Genomic DNA, 17,061 nt, shown 5'->3' on the forward strand with positions numbered 1-17,061 from the left:
GGCTGCTTTGTTAGGCAAAACAATAAATGGTATTTCATGCGTTCCTCCCATTTTCTATTTTAATGGTCGCACTATCTATATGGATTGTACAGTTTTGATTGTACAACTGCCAGATTCGCTGTCTTACATTTATTGAGACCGTCAATGTCAAAATCATTAACGGTATCATGTATGGCTGTTTTTTCTAATATATAAATCTGATTTGTGATGAAGAAATAGGTAGCAGTGCAGCGATACTCTCTCCTGACCTTCAAACCAACCACAGACAGCCAGGCCAAAGTCAGGGGTGGGAGCTCACAGCTGTCAGTCAATACGTGATAACTCTCGTGGTCCGCTGCTCCGCTCACGAGACTGGGCTGAGTCACAGGCTAGTGAGCATCTGATTTCTGAATTAGCTGAGACAGCACTCATAGGATCTAAGTGAGGAATTGGGCAGAGCATAACAGACACTTGAGGGGCAGGCTGGGGGGGATCTTGACTGCAGGTCTGCCTTAAAGCTTCATTCTATCTAATGACCATCACAAGCCATTCACCAATAGTGGTGGTGGTGAGGGGGTCAGATTCTTTTGTGTGAAAAGAATGTCAGTGAAAAAATGGCTTTAATTCACACTGGACTTGATGCTTCAGGAAATGTTTTCAGAATTAGTTTTTGCTCTCAATCGCTAGTTTCAATATGGGCCAGACCTGATGTGTGTGTCTGCTTACTGACCCGTGTAAAGGTCCCAGAGCCAAAACCTTCTTGCTGTGAGTTTGGAGTTTGGAAATGTTCCAAATGGCAAAGTTTTGGGTCATTGTTAAACAAGAGAAACTTTCAGTCTGGACCTCCATTGCATAAAATAGGGCCAATCTCCACACACTCGTTTTCCACTGAGGGATTACAATGTCAAATTGCTCTCTCTTGCTAGTCATGTCTCTGCTGTGTAAGCCGTTTGTGGAAGTGAACTTTTTCCTGTTTTTCCTCATATTCATGTGCAAAAAAGGAGCATCTACCTCAATTACAGAATTTAGTGAGACTACACTGTATAGTAATGCTTTTCATTACTTACACTGAATGTTTTCAGACTGTGTCCTTCATGATGGTATGTGGGGATTAGCAGACCCCTAAACAGCCAGAGACACTTTGGGGTGAAGGCAAAAATGAAAACAGTGACTGTCCTCTGTGAAGAGGTGCCTTTTTGTTATGGCTATTCCAGTCTCAGCTTGTCTCAGGCCTGCATGGCACTCTTATCTCACTTACTAGCCGGGAGCCTGGCACAGTCTGTGCTTTACCCAGGAGATAAAGATCATTTTCTGAAAAGTTTTGAAGCAGTGGCATATGAAGAACACAAAACAGGAGCACTTCCCTTGCTAGCAAGAAACTTCATTATTACAGCTGTTTGAACTAAGGTGGCATTACCTTTGTCTTCATTTTCATGCATATTAAAACCTAATGTTACACTAGAATCTATCAACTTATTAAGTTATGGAAAAATTGTCACCGTCACAATTTTGTTAGACAGAACCCTTACATTGTAATAATTAAATAATAGTAATTAAATGCCTTTTTTTTCTAGTCTTATTGTAGTTTGTGCTGGCAAATTTACCCGACAGCTAGTTAATTGTTTCTCAGATTAGACAGACATATGTACGCACTCAAACACAATTGCATGTCGACCGATCATGTAGCAGAAGTGCAGAGCATAAAATCCTGCAGGTAGAGGGCACAATTTTCTGTTCCTGTTCACATTAAAGAGTTTAGTCTTAGATTACATTGGAACTCCCCATAAAATAATCTCAACCAAAATATCTGCTGGATAGTTCTCCATTTGTAAGTAATGCATGTTTGTTCCTCTGAATTTGAGGCTCACATTTATCACAGGAAGGGAAACTGGAAGAGTGCATGTTTTGGTGAATCAAAATATTTCTCAAAGGAAATAAGGGTATTTGAGAATTCTCTCCTACACCACACAAATCGTTTGGCACATTTACTCAGCTCTTCCATCAAATGAATGGAATTGACTTTCTCTGTTTTGGTGATGGAAGACACACTGGGGTAGAATGAACAAGCTTAAATCATCATTATATATTTAAGTGCATTTAATATAGAGATGATACAACTGGAGGCGATTATAGCTCAATGGAAACAGTTTTAGTGATGCATAAAAGTGGGGGGGGACATAAATATAAAAAAAAAAAAAAAAGAAAGCAGAACAAGTATAAAATGTAATTATCAAGAATAAATATGTACAATGATGGAAGTTCCCTCCTTGAACAGGACGAAGAGACGTACTTTTTAAAAACATGGACGAACATAAAGGAAATACAAGCATAAGCACTTTTATTCTTATTAGATTTCTTCAATGTTAAAATGGCTTTATAAAAGCTGGAAACTATCATTTGCTTACATTACGGTGCGTTAATTACAATAAGTCAAGGTTAAAATAAAATCCATCCCCACAACAATAAAACATTAAATGTCAGTTAACGTAAAGAGGTCTCTCAAGTAAAACACACACACACACACACACGTAAAAGGAAAGCGAAGTCAGTTTGAACTAGTACAAAAAGCACAAACAGGTCAGCAACCTGCTTTTGGCACCCGTTACCTTAGCCTTTGTTACCTCAGCATGACTCTCAACCAGAGGAGTTGTGTTTATTTAGCACTTTGTTGTACCATGGTGACATATTAAACAACCCATGTACACAAAATGTAAGAAGCATCTGATAAAACAAATTGACAAAAGAAGGAATCATGTAGAGATGATCTACTAACAAATGCAGAAACAAAGCAGAATATCCTTCATTTTCAGGGGTAAAGTAAAACCTTACCAGTGGTACACCTCTGGCGCCTAGTTTGTTCTAGTACCGGTCCAGTTAGTGGTACAGTGTTTATTCAAGCACTGTGAATGTTGGAATGAAAAGATGCCCCAAACTGCAAACTTGCTGGTTCAGAAGCAGTATTGTCATATGAACAACTGGTAAATTGTTTTAACTCTGCTACTTGAGCCAAGTTCCAACTGGGGAGCACTCTTAGCAGTTAGCCAGATAATTCTGATACTGACACATATCAGAGCGAAGTCTCTGGCTTCAGTGCATCAGTGCAGCTGAATGCAATTTCTACTGGACTTGGAAAGTCTATTTGGATCCAGTAGGGACAAATACTACTTCGCCTTACTTGTCGACTGTACACATAGGCCCTTGAGTGACAAAGGTCGCCGAGGTAGCATCATCTCAGAAGAGGTGGGTAGTTGAGCGACTGAATGTGTGGTACTTCCTCTCAAACATTGAATGCAGATTGACCATGGAGGGAGAATGGTGTGCCTGCAAAAACAAAATAGGAAAAAAATAAGAAAAAGAAAAATGACTCAGAAGTAGTTGAGAGAGAGAGAAAAAAAAATCTAGTATTTAAATTTGCCAACTATTGAATTAAATTCAATTTAGTTGAATTTGAAAAATATCGCCCTGTTTCATTTTGCACAACGTTTTATTGAGAACACTGCACTCCGGACTACATTTTTATACGATATTTGTATTGGAAATGCCCCAACTAATCCCCAAATTATGGCCTTGGAAATGTGAGTATGTTAGTCTATGTAGCAATTGAATACAACGTAATTATTAAATATTATTACATCATATTTACGTACGTTTTTAGAGTCATAACAACAGCAGTTATTTGACATTCATACAGGATTAGTAATGTACAGTGGACATTTTTAATGCAATTCTATCAAATAAGTGACTGGAATCAGCAAAGAGAGATCAGTCTGTAATGGGATTGAAAAACGGATTCGGAATAAACTAGTTTTCACTTGAGATGTTAGCAAGAGGACCCAGTTTTACAGTTTAACGTTGAGTGGGTTCAGCGGCTCTTCCTTCTGCAACTCAACTCATCCAGCATCCAGTCCCCTATTAACAACAGATTTTTAAAAGCCTAGGTAGTGTCATGTGACCTGTCTTGGTTACAGCCAGGAGTGTATGTATGAACGTGCTGAATGTATGAAAAACAGGGATAGGTTTATGCTCTCCAGATTTATTTAATTAGTGAGTGCATGAAGGGTAAATTGTGTTGTTTGCACCTCTTCCTTTGAAAGACAACTTTGGCACTGAAGTAATTGAGACAAGCAACTGTTGCCAGCACAATCACACTTCAGTAACTTTCCACCTCACTTTGGAAAGCACACATACAAACAGTTTTCCATGAGCCTTTCAGTGCAGGTACTGCCTTTCTCCTTCTCTTGTTTTGTGGCAGCAGATGAACAGTGGCCTTGATTACATATGCAAATATAATCAAGGTTAAATGAATCAGGAGGTAAACTGACTGCTTTTACTAAAGGGGAAGGTCGGGTAGCACAACGAAACGTCTGACCCTCATCACACATTTACCACAATTAATCTCTAAGACCAATGAACCCAAGTTTTTCTTCAAGTCTTGCATCAAAATACACCAACAAACACGCCACGCTTCCAGTGATACAAACAGTTGAAGTGTACATCAAACCAGTCATCACTTCCAACACCATCAGCAAGCGCGCCAGGAAAAAAGACTATTACATGTTTCTTGTTACATTATATTTCACTCTTATTTTGTAACTAATCACTAAAGAACCAATGCCGCAGGAACACCATTGCAGTAGCAGAAGTTTGGTTTTTAAACACTATCCAGAACTTGGGTGGAGCTTACATCTGTTATAAACCAGTTATAATCTACAATAACACTTCTGGACCAGACATTTTTAGGTAAAGAATATAGAATATTCTAATGAGTTTAGGGCTCTCTCATAATGATCCAACTGTAGCGTTCAATGGTCATTATGTAGGGGATTTTCCTGTTTTCCTGTCTTTTTTTTTTTTATTGAACAAGGTATAATCCAATACACAGCCATCTCACTCTCCCTTTAAAAGTCAGGTGTGCTGACACCGTTGTGGATATTGGTACAGTGTTTCACAAAGCATTAGATTCCATTAGTGGTGAGTTGGTTACATATTATGAGATCGCAGCTTCATGGATGTCTTAAAGCAATGAAGTGCAAAACAGAATATGTATATTAAAAAAAACAAACAAACAAAAAAAAAAAAAAAACCCTGATCTGTCTGTGTGCTATATTCCAATTTTCCACCTAACACATCAAAACAGCTGAAGCGCATTTTCAGCACTGTCTCCGTAAAACCTCCCACCTATGTAGCTGCATATTACTCTCTTGATACCGCCTTTAAATAACTGGGCAATGAACCAATAAAAACTTGGCCTTCAAACTCTTTTCACTGTCTTAAGAAAACCAGCATGCCCATGGGTGCTTAGATGGGTATTTAGTATTCAAACAACATAGGTGCTGGATGGGCAAATAGTTCTGCTGCTCAAATTTAATTTTAATTATATTCCACTGGAGTATAAATTAGTAATAACTACAAACTTTAAATGATAGATTTAGCTTTATTAATATGTGGTGTGGCTTCTTTATTTTTTGATATGAATTAATTTGGCACTTACATCCAACTTTATGAGAAACAAGATTTGATTAACAACTAGTTCCTAGTTCCCTCCTGATGAACCCATTTGCTCTATAAATGTTAATGCTAAAAATCGCATTGATGTGCATTGATGCACATTGATCTGCAAACCATGTGTCAAAATATTAAACTGTTGTGCTCATTGGTCGTATTCCATTAACAGCCTTACGTGTCATAAATAGTAGACTTAAGTAATTTCCAAACATTAACATTGAAATCCAATTATTCAATCAGGAATACTGTTCAAACAGGTAGACCAGTGATCACAGGGAAGTTGGTTAGATGACTGTGGTGAATATTGCAGATAACATGCTTAACCTGAGGAAAATGTAGGACAGATGACCATCAGACATTTAAACTCAGATGAGAAGCCAGCCTAGTTCCCATGAATACATTGACATAAAAAAAAAAAAAAACATGCTTTCTTTTGGATGAAGCTCTTTTATTACTCAGTTCTAACACACCCTTTTTTGTATAGCCCAATTTTATTAGTAGCCACCTGGTGAATAATTCCAGCCACCACCAGTTAGTAACCTGGGTTATTCACAGGAATGTAGATATTCCAAATCAACCCTTAAAAATCGCTGCTCTTACACTTATGCCCATCTCATGTGGGGAGAAGCATCACACCCACATTACTGAAATATTCCTACCCTCTCACCCCCCATATCTAACTAATGAAGTTTGAACAGCCCCTTTTAAAGCAATCTATCCTTGCTGAAGAGTATCTGCTTCTAAGGAGTTGATTTGGGACAAGAAATGCACCAGTGGTATGTGGATGTTAAAAAGCACGAAACAGTATACGTTAGATAGTGAGGATACATTGCATAGCATTGCTGTAGCCTTAGTTTAGACCAGACAACAATAACATTTGCTCACATGAAGCTCCAGGACTGAGCTTAGCGATGGTTTAGAGCAGAGTCTCCCTGCGATGACTGGTCAGAACAGCCTTTTGCGGGTCCAAGGGAACTTGGGGATCTCTGCACGACTCAGACAAGGTCCTGCCTTTGACATTAACAGGCTGTGGAGCCAGGGATTTTACTTGGAACCCTACTGGGGGCAGATGCTTGAACACATTCTGGCTAGATTTTGGCTGGGAGGCCTTGGAGCGGAGCTGACTTGAATTTCGGTAAGCTACGATGGAAGTTGAGGTAGAATGGGTGGAAGAGGTGGATTGCTGAGAAGTTGGTTGGGTCATTAACGGAGCATGAACGCTGGACTTCGGTTCTTGGGTTTGAGGACAAGTGTTGGGACATGGAGTTTGGCTGAACTCAGGGGCTGGTCTCGGAGCAGGACTATGGGCAGGGTCTAGCACTGGGCTGCAGGGAGTACGGATACAGACAGGGACCCTGGCTCTGACTGGAGGGTGGTCAAGAGAGTTGGAGCGCTGCACCACAGCACTGCTCTTCGCTGAATCACTCAAACTGAATGTGGAGGCAGAGCGAGACATCTAGAATATGTAATAGAAGGGAAACATATATAGGTCAGGAGTTTGTGTGTGTGTGTGTGTGTGTGTGTGTATATATATATATATATATGTGCTGAACATGGTACAAAGAGAGGAGAAATCCACATAAGTGAAAGGCAAAGTCCAAAACTTCATCTTAATCACTTAATCTTATCTTTAAGAAAATATCACAATCCAAGATAAAATATCTGGTTGCAACTTTTTATATGGAGTAAGGAAGACACGTTTTTCTAAGAAAATTTAAAATGTCATACCTGGATTCACCAATACAGCAGTTTAAAATGCTAAATGCATAATTGATACCTGTTACAGTGACAAGAAAAAGTAAAAAAAAAAAACCTCTGGAATTCTCATATGCATCTTAATATACAGACTAAGCTTATTTAAAGTTAGAATAAATACAAAAACAATGTGTTCATCAATCTGTAGTCCATAACTGGAGACAATTTTATAATGTGGGTACGGTCCTTAGAAGTGAGTGTCCTGCCATGATGATCCTAATGCAAAACGCTTAGTGTTGAAGGAGGTAAAGCAATGCGTAAGAGTTACACCAAAAAGAAAGAAAGAAAGAATTACTGAAAAAAATCTGTTCATGGGTCTACTATATGCAAAACACTGAACAGGCGGGGTATCCAGGGCCGGTAACATTTACCTCCAAGACAATTACTGCTGAGGGAACAAAGATCACCATGAAAATGCAACTGGAAAAATGCTTTGTAAATATACCAAAAAAAAGTTGTATTGTTTGGGAAGAACACGCAGCAGATTGAAGTACATCTGGCATAAAAAGGGCAGCAAGAAAACATCATCCAAATGAGAATGCATCAAGATTTGGGGCTGCTTGGCCACCTCAAGGCCTGGACAATTTTCCAATCAACGAGGGGATAGTGTGTGAATTTTCCAAAATTATCAAGGAATTCAACCAGGTTATAAGGTTCGCTTCTCCCACCACTGCTGTAAATGTCAAATGGGGGCAGTAATAAAATAAAATAAAATAAATAAATAAAAATCTAGAGTTCACTTTTTCTTGACACTGTATTGCATTTTGAAGGAGTTTTAATAACCTTGAAATGGTTAATCCAGTAATATTTAGCAAGTTCATTGAGTCATTATTAATTTGTGCATGCCACTTTTTTGCCTGTCTGTACTGCCAGAGAAAGAGGGAAACTCATTAAACAGAAAAAGGGATGAAAAATTTAACAAGGGATTTATTTACAGTTAATTTACCATATTGGAAGCAGCTATCTGGACCAATCCCTAGGCTGTTGTCACTATAGCGGGCAAATCCCACATAGTTGAGAACACAAAAGTTTGTACTCTAGCACTGGAAAGATCCGGGAACATTGTTGCATGTCAGACCCAGCTGGCAATAAAAATTCAGCAGTCTTGTACAAATATGGCCACTATTCTGTTGATATAGAAACCAGCAAAATACACCTGACTACATTAATACACACTTGAGCTACTAACTAAGGGAGCAATATGACAATTTATAAATCAAATTTTAGACTTTCATATTCATCAGAATAAAGACTGAGATCCTCCAAGTAATGCCTTTCTGCCAATTTCTAACATAATTGGTTTCACCAAGTCTGTGACAGAACCAACTTACAGCAGTGCTAACACATGGAATGAGCAAATAGTGTGACCGTCTCCCATCAAGTTTTGATCCTTGGGCATCAAGTTTGAAACAAGTCTGTGCTCGTACCATTTTCTCAAATGTATTTACTATGCAACACATTGGTTGAGCAACTTACAGTGCTCTTAGCAAGCAATTTCTAGGTAACTTTTTAATCTTGCATCCAGTTCTTCTTCCCAGTGAATTGTAGGCTCTTTGATAAATTTTTTCCTCTCAACTAAAATGACCTGAGGGGTCTTCGCAATGATTTACTGAGGAAAACATGCAGGCCTACAATAGATTAGATCACAAACAATCTGAGCCCCACTATTCTTGAAAAACAATTCTTTTCCTGGAGTAAAGGCTTATGGAGAAAACAAAAGTATTTAAATGCAAACCTGAAGATCTTATCTTATCTGCGGTCAGTCTGTTGAAACAGTTTGTATTGTGGACTTGTGTTAATGCACACACACAATATAAATTGAGCACTTATCTGTGGCATAATGTCAGAGTGAAAATCAGCAGGCTGTGATTTCAAATAAAGACTAAAATAATCAACAAAACAAAGACAGAGCAATTACCCAATTTTTTTCCTTTACTCTCACACAAATTTGTTTTTGGGTATTTTTGCCATGCAACAAGGTTCCCTGGCCAGAGTCAAATCTGGAATATTATTGTTATTTTACACGTTTTAGCCACGAAGGCACCAAAACTATCAATCCCATCCTTTTCTTCCCCTTCGGTTCCTCATACACACTCATGAGACCTCATGGAAACCCAGTATACAAGTTAACCATGTAAAACATTGGCAATAAGAGAAAAGTTGTAGGAAAAGAAGTAAGAAATCTCTAAATAACATATAAAGAGCAGAAAAGATCTCAGCACATTTAACACAAGCCCCACTCCTGCTTTTTAATTAAGTTACATCAAGGCAACTGACAACAACTGAAAGCTCTTCTATCACAAACTGGTAAAGAGACAAGAGATCAATTTCAATTCTCAGAAAAAGGAGAAAACCATGATGGGAATGGGATTCAGAAGAGGTGGACAGATCAACAGAGACAACAGATTGCCTCACAGCGTTAATTGTATTATGTTGTTGAAATCACAACATAGGCATTTTGATGACCAAAGATGAACACAGATTAGTCTTGTACTCATTAAGAAAATTCCAATAGAATTTTTCTTTCACTCTGCCATTAAAAAAGGATACAGATTTGTGAATTGAAGTAAATTCCTGAAAACAAATGAATTAAGTCGCTTCTCTTGGTGTGGCTTTAACATTACGGTTCATGTTTTCTTCCCAGTAAAAGACTGATATTTTTAAATAAAAAAGTACACTTACAGCCAGTGTGGAGCTGCTGCCAATGCGGTTCTCGTAACTCAGCCTCTGATTTTTGTCATCAGGTGTACTGTTGGCCAGGAATGCCCTCTGGATCGCACGCTTAGGAGTTTTTGTGAAAGAAAATGCCCTTGTCACCTGGCGAGCACATACCCAGAGATTGTCAGTGATTAATGATTTATTTTTTTTTTGGTAATATTTTTGTATTTTCACACTTAGCATTAATTATTACAAAATGTTCTTTGCTTACAAATAAATATAAATAGCAATGTCTACGTTGTGGAAATCAATTTATTAGAATGTTGACAAAATTATTCTAAATAAAAAAAGTGGATAGCGGATATTGTGGCCAATCTAGAGTAGGTTATGTTTTTGTGTTGTGGCCAACTCCAAAACCAATACTAAGTCAAAACCTATAAATAATACCATAGTTATAAAAAAACATTATATTCTCCAAAATAAGCAGTTAAATGATAAATGCCATGAAGCAGGATTTCTTGCAGATATGGACTGCAGTTTTAGTGAGAATGCCAACTCGGTGTATCTAAGTAATTACCGGTATGAGCAATAAGTATTTGCCTGGAATTAATAGCTGACTCAGTGCTGCCATCTGGTGATAAGCAAAGAATTGCACATTTTGAGTTTTATCCTGTAAAAGCATTACCACCATATAAGAAGTTTATCCGTCACCTTCCCGTTTAAAGATGTAAGACAACGCAAAGTTTACTCAGACTAACTACACTTTTACACAATTAGTTCACTTTTACTTGAGGTAAATTAAGAAAATTCTGTAGCCTCAGTGTGCAGCTGCCGTTGTTGTATTGTTTAATTTGGTTTGTAAAGTTTAATCACCAGCAGCATTTATTGGTGCTTTATCTAAATATTAAAAAGTTAATGTTGCAATTTTGCTATTCATCACACTATGTAGTTGCTGTACATTTAAACACTTTTTTTGTTCCAGCACTCACAGCTTTCCACTCCTTTTTAAAACTATATCACCAATTCAGCAGTTAAAAACACAGACCTGCTAGTTACTTAGCTTAGCTTCAAGTGAATTATGGTTGTTCTCTCTCTTTGTATATCTTTGGATCTCATGTTTATACAGAGCAAAATTATTGCTCAAGACTACAAAGCGGTGTGACAATAGACAGGGCCAGCAGGTAGCACAAATTATTCCCAAATGTATTTTATCAACTTTAATTGTGGATCATTGTGGATAGTAAACCATGCCAATAATCCTTTAATCCATAATCTGGAGGTTGCATCTTCATGAAGAATAGACTGACAGACTATGCACTCTGATCTGAGCTCTTGGCTTATATTTGTTGAAGAGATTTTTTTCTCTGGCTATGACATGTGAAGCCATTGAATTTGCCTGAACACTGCCGTAATTATATTTTACTCATATTGGTCCTGGAGAGGAGCGAACATGAGCAAACAGCAGTGCTCAGATATCAGGCTGTCGTCTTGTCAGCAAAAACTGTGCAAACAAATTAATGGTCAGAATTTCCTTTTCTATGCTGAAAAGTTGTTAATATTAAATTGGATGTGTTGTACTAAATCATTGCTCCTTGGACTCCATGTGTATCTGGATGGCATTAAATTCTTTTTTCTTTCCTTTTTTTCCTCATAATGCAATAAGCCATTCGGCCCAAGTGTTGAATCTGTCAGGCAGGCAGGTGCTTCATCAGGTAGTCAGATAATTTAAATGTGTTAATTTTGATTGTTCGCTTTTAAATGTGCAGGTTGAAAGGCTCAGGTTATTACTTGAGTAATTTAAATAATAAAGCTATTGGTTTCATTCATAGTGAGCAGTATCAGGAAAACACTGAGGCCTGATGCCCTGTAGTGATTCCAAGCAGAGAGGAGGAAAGCAAAAACTCTTAACGTCTTAAATTCACTGCACTGAATTACTGTTTCCGCTGATGTTTCCTTAAGGAGATGTTAAGTCATCATACAGGAAGAGAGTCTTGCTGTTTGAAGTTGTAAACTTTGTCTTTGTTCCAAAGATTCTTGCAGCCTAAGATTTGAATATTTAGCTGCCTTCACTTTTCTGTGATTGAGTATGAAGTAGTTTGCATGTGATGATGATGTTAATAATGATGTAATCTACAATTTATAGTGAGTCTGAATTGGAATGGTACCCAATAGGGATATTCAGAAGAAGAAAGTTGGCACTGTTTGTGATTATGCTTTTACTGATTTTATGTATTTTTCTGATTGAGAGTTTTATGATTACTTCAGCTCTGTCAGATGGACAGCAGTACATACAGTGAAATGGCATCTGGTATGAAAGGTAAGTCAACTTTGTTGGTGTGTGTTGTACCAGCAAATGAAACAAAAACTACTACTAAAATAAACTGTTCTCCATTTTAATCATCACCTCCATTTTCATTTTGTAGCAGGTCATTTTGTGACAACAAGATGAACCTATGAATTCAATGCACCACAGCCTAAGAGAATAATAATAATATAATAATAAAAAAAAGAAAAAATCCTCTTCATTAATTTGACAACAAATGTGCTGCAGTTTTCCACAAATCAAATAAACACACAAAGCTTAACATACCGGAAATACTAAAAATAAACTTTAGTTTTATAAAGGTGTAATGAGGGGGTCGCCCCTGTGGCTGACGTAACTGCAACGAGACCTGAGCCATAGCTCTTTGCTGCATGTCATCTTCTGTCCCTCCCAGTATTTTAATACAAGTATCCAAATACAACCATGGTTGCTCAATGCTTTTAATTTCAAAGGTCACAAATCAATGAACATAACATGTCTTTGCTCATTTCACTTTTAGTGTACCGTGGAAACACTTCCATTGTGTTGTGAGCACATTGGTTTGGTTGTGTTGCTTCACACACTCCTATAAAACGTTAACATAAACACACTGATTCTTTGGGTGAACTGACAGTATGAGTTGATTTGGGGTGTTCTTTACTACTGAGCTGAATTCTTGGACACTGAAGGAGGAGCACTGCTCTGATTGATGCTCATAATATATTATAATGGTCCAATCTGGAAACGGGTGCAGTAGGGCAGGTTAATTATGAGTAATTGATTCTTCTTCTTTCTATCTACCTTTTTAGAGGTCTTCTTGATGGCCCTGGAAGCTTTGCTCAGGGTGCTGTCCATATCCTTGGTGCTGACCTGTAGTGAGTCTGGGTCTGTACACTGAATCATGTCCTCCTGGTTACAAAACAGATAGAGCCTCAAAATTCAATACAAAAAAAAATCAAGACAAAACATTGTTAATCAAGTAATCAATGGCAAAATGTACACTATGGTTCTCCGTCAGTTGCAGAAACGTTGAGAAATGAGATTCACAGACAGTCTTTATCCCACCCCCCCCCATCCTGCAGTTCTTTTTAACAAGCAGGGCTCTATCTAGTTGGTATTCACATTGCAGTGCTGGCCCAGTGAAAACAGCATTAGGAATGCAGCTGTGAGGCAGGCAGACCAGAGGCCTACATCACCCCCTGCTGTCTGCTCTGCTAAATACAGCTAACAGCCTCATCTCTACATCTTCATGTGAGTAATTTATTCATTAAGTTTCATCAAATAATTACAAGTCTGTTTTCTATACAATCCTGAATGGGTTCACCTATCAGATACTGCTGATGTGCTCTGTGGTACAGAACTTGTGAACAAAAACTTGTTCTGAAAATGCATCAACGGACTAAACAGTTGGGCATGAGTTTTTATGGCTATGTATATACACACTAGCTTATTTAGACTAAATACACCTTTCTACTGAAAACTTTCCACCGAGGTACTAGTTCCTTCCATTTGAGTAACTTTTAATTGAAAATACAGGAAATTGCTGAGTCTTAAAGAAATTTCATTCAATTTTTAACTGGAGGAAATAATATGCAGTTACTTTATTAAAGCAGCAATTGATTCCTCCCTCCCTGCTGATCTGTCAAACTACTTTCTTTGCTTTGTGTGTGTGTGGGTGTGTGGCTTCTCACCGCATCAGCCCTGCAGATGGTGTTGGCAACATGGCGGCAAAGTGTTCGCAGCCAGGCACTTTTAACTGTTTCCTCTCCAGCCAGTTGGAAGCTGAACAACAAGTTCTCCTGTTCAGTTGGGGGGCGAACCACCAAGGCGAATGCATTCACACATTCTGTGGGGAGGAAGTGAGAGAGCAAGAAGGACAGACAGTGATAGAGTGAAAGAGGAAGAAGATAATGAAGAGTGACAAAAAGAATGTAGGGGGTGATAATCAGCCAGCAAAGAGATTGAGATAAAGAAAATGGGATAAAATAGCATAAGGATGATTAAGGGAGAAAGGAAAGTGAAACAGACAGAAAGCGCAAAAGACAAATTCACTTCAGTGCGCTATCCAAACTCCTTAAACATCAATCATTGTTATTCTTTGACTAAAGCCTCCATTTGTCTCTGAACAATGGGCTTTCACATGAAACTACAAGGATGGACAGTAAAGAACGAACAAAACTAGCTTTCTGGCATCCTTAACTTTAAAATACTACAGGACTTTGCAGTGTTAACGAGAAATAGTTACTTCACAAAACTGTTTTAATATTTCACCTTGTTGGTTAGGAGGGCTATAAAGAGATACATAGTTGAATCTTTGGTGCAGTTGTTCAAAAAAATATTCATATTCAAATATATTCAGAATTCAATATTAATATTTCTGTTGCTGATTATTCTATAATGGGTTATTTTAATTTCTTCTTTTTTATTTCCCATTTTCAACAGTTCTTAATTTCTGCTGTTGTAAACATTGTGAGAACAGAGCTATTCTTTTGCCAAAACAGTCATTAAGAGAGACTGGAAATGCTAAATAAAAATGACAAAATGCTGATGGTTTGATTAACAACCGCTCTCAGATTTTTCTTGTTAAATATAATAACACAAAAGTCCTAAGATTGAGGGAAGAATTGAGTTGTGTGCAGAGTTAACTTTTCTGTCCATTTGGAAAAGTTTATTTGCCTTAAAGCACTGTCATTATTGTATGGTGTCTTTGGAAGGCGCTGTCATATCGTAAATGTCATTTTGACTGTAAAACTGTTGTGAACCCCTGTTATTTGCTGTGTGTGTGTTGTTACCCTCTGTGTCCTGCAGGTCCAGCACTCTGCGAATCTGCGATAGCGGCATCAGCGCAATATGTTTGAGTGGTGGTGGTGGTCTTGTCTGTCCCAGTGGACTCTTAAAGGTACTGATCACTTTGTGTCGTTTCCTTGCAATCTGTGAAGAAGCACATGCATCCAAACATATGGACAAAATTAAACGGCAAATATAGAAATGAACATGAAGAAGGGCATCATCCGAAATATCTTCCTGTACGTGTAGATACATGAGTACAAAGCTGCTTGTGCTTATTTAGCAATGAATCAAGCATGGCAGCATAATGGTTAGCACTGTTGCCCCAGAAAAAGGCCACGGGTTCGGTTCCTAGCCCGGGGCCTTTCTGTATGGAGTTTGCATGTTCTCCCTGTGCCTGTGTGGGTTCCTTCAGGTACTCCAGTTCCCTCCCACTATCCAAAGATTAGGTTAATTGGTGACCCTAAATTGTCAGTAGGTCTGAGTGTGAGCGGTTGTTTGTCTCTGTCAGTCTCTGTGTGTTGGTGATGTGATGGACTGGCGACCTGTCCATTTTCTCCCTGTTGATATAACTGCATCACAACATTTCTACATAGTTGTCACCTGTTCATTAATACAACCCGTTCATTAATTAATCTTCTGTTTCTTACACATCCACCAAAGTAAACTGAACTAAGTCTCTGCCATTAGTCTGCCATATTTTCAAAATGTAAACTATATTGGGATTATGTGCTATGAAGATTTGTGATTTGCAGACCTCGCTGATGAACTAGCTTTTTAAGGTAATTAGTTAAGGGAAGCTGGCTCACTACTTAATTAGTAGTAAGCTAGCATTGCTGTCTTTATATGTCAGGGAGCACGGATTGAATGCTCCAAATATTACTGCAGTTATTGTCTTCTTCTCTCAGCTGACAAGCTACAATGACTCATTTTGAACCATCTAGATCTACATTATTTAAGCACCAAGGTTGAAACTGTGATGAGGTATTTGTGTATATTTACTTAATCCTGCAAGTAAATCTATTCATTGATTTCACTAGCTTATTTTCCAGTTTATATGGGTGTATTACCAGTTCGTCAAAATAGCAGAAAGTGGGTAAAAAGTCATTAATGGCTTAAAGATAATTTACAAGTCAGTAGTGTAGGATAACCTTTAGACTATGCCGATTAAAAACGTAACTTGTGTTGGAAATAGTCACAAATGTATTCATGTTTGTGTGCACACCTCAAGGCAGTCATTGAAGAGGAAGAGTGTGACTTGTTCTCCACGGTCACATGGCTGGTCTCCCAGGGCAATTGTTTCAACTCTGTAAACTAGACTGCGATGGGATGACAGCAAGTTTGCCTAGAGAAACACCAAAGACCAAAATTAGATTTTTGTTTGTTTAAATCAAGTTAATGCCTTTACCTAAGTATATTACGCCTTTTTAATATTATATGGTTTTCTTTCAGAGTTCAACAATAAATGATGGACAAGATAAAGTCAGTAAATTACCTCCATTTTGGTATTTGTCTTAAAATGTAGTGGTTATTCTTTCAACTTATAAGACAGATTGTTCTCTTTGTATGGTCCATATTGAAAACATCATTCAATAATTAAAACTTTAGACTAGAAGAAAGTCACTGAAACTCTTCACTAAAGACATCCACAGAAGGTAACTGATGTTTGGAGTCAGAATACATCAGTTAAACTAGATTGGTGTTGGTTAAAGTGACGGACTTTAAGAAAACTTCATCACATTTTTCTTTTAGTTTGTAATATACAAGAAACATCCTCTGAAGTGAGTCTTAAAATATAGGGGGAAAATAAATATATAAATAAATAGAAGGCTGCCCAGCCGGCAGGTCTACACAATGGCAAAAATACACATTTAAGCTATCCAAAAAACTTACAGGACAGCCGTCAACTTCATAAACAACATCAAAAATCTGCTTCTGGCCTTCAGTCTTCCTCTTGTCCTCGTTGATGTGGCTGGTTAGGAAGAAAAGCATATTATTATTATTTTTCCTTTCTATTGTAAATTGGATCCCAAAAAAGTAATAAAAGGAAAAAGAATATCAACAATAATTAATAA

General features: G+C 37.8%; 1 protein-coding gene across 3 annotated transcripts in view; it reads right to left on the reverse strand.

The window, feature by feature from the left end:
- Window positions 1-2,188: 2,188 nt before the first annotated feature.
- Window positions 2,189-17,061, reverse strand: part of ect2 (epithelial cell transforming 2) — a 37,649-nt gene continuing 22,776 nt past the window's right edge. For 2 of the 3 annotated variants that reach the window (XM_029499801.1, XM_029499800.1), the window contains 7 exons: window positions 16,880-16,958; window positions 16,212-16,331; window positions 14,992-15,130; window positions 13,891-14,045; window positions 13,001-13,108; window positions 9,922-10,056; window positions 2,189-3,300 (listed from right to left, as the gene is read on the reverse strand). In XM_029499801.1, the coding sequence (XP_029355661.1) occupies window positions 3,211-3,300; window positions 9,922-10,056; window positions 13,001-13,108; window positions 13,891-14,045; window positions 14,992-15,130; window positions 16,212-16,331; window positions 16,880-16,958 (826 nt within the window). In that variant the 3' untranslated portion in view covers window positions 2,189-3,210. Of the gene's footprint in view, window positions 3,301-6,369; window positions 6,941-9,921; window positions 10,057-13,000; window positions 13,109-13,890; window positions 14,046-14,991; window positions 15,131-16,211; window positions 16,332-16,879; window positions 16,959-17,061 lie in introns of all 3 variants that reach the window. The other variant, XM_029499799.1, reaches the window with a different exon arrangement.

Source organism: Echeneis naucrates, chromosome 4, assembly GCF_900963305.1.
Source record: "Echeneis naucrates chromosome 4, fEcheNa1.1, whole genome shotgun sequence".
NCBI classification, from domain to species: Eukaryota; Metazoa; Chordata; class Actinopteri; order Carangiformes; family Echeneidae; genus Echeneis; species Echeneis naucrates.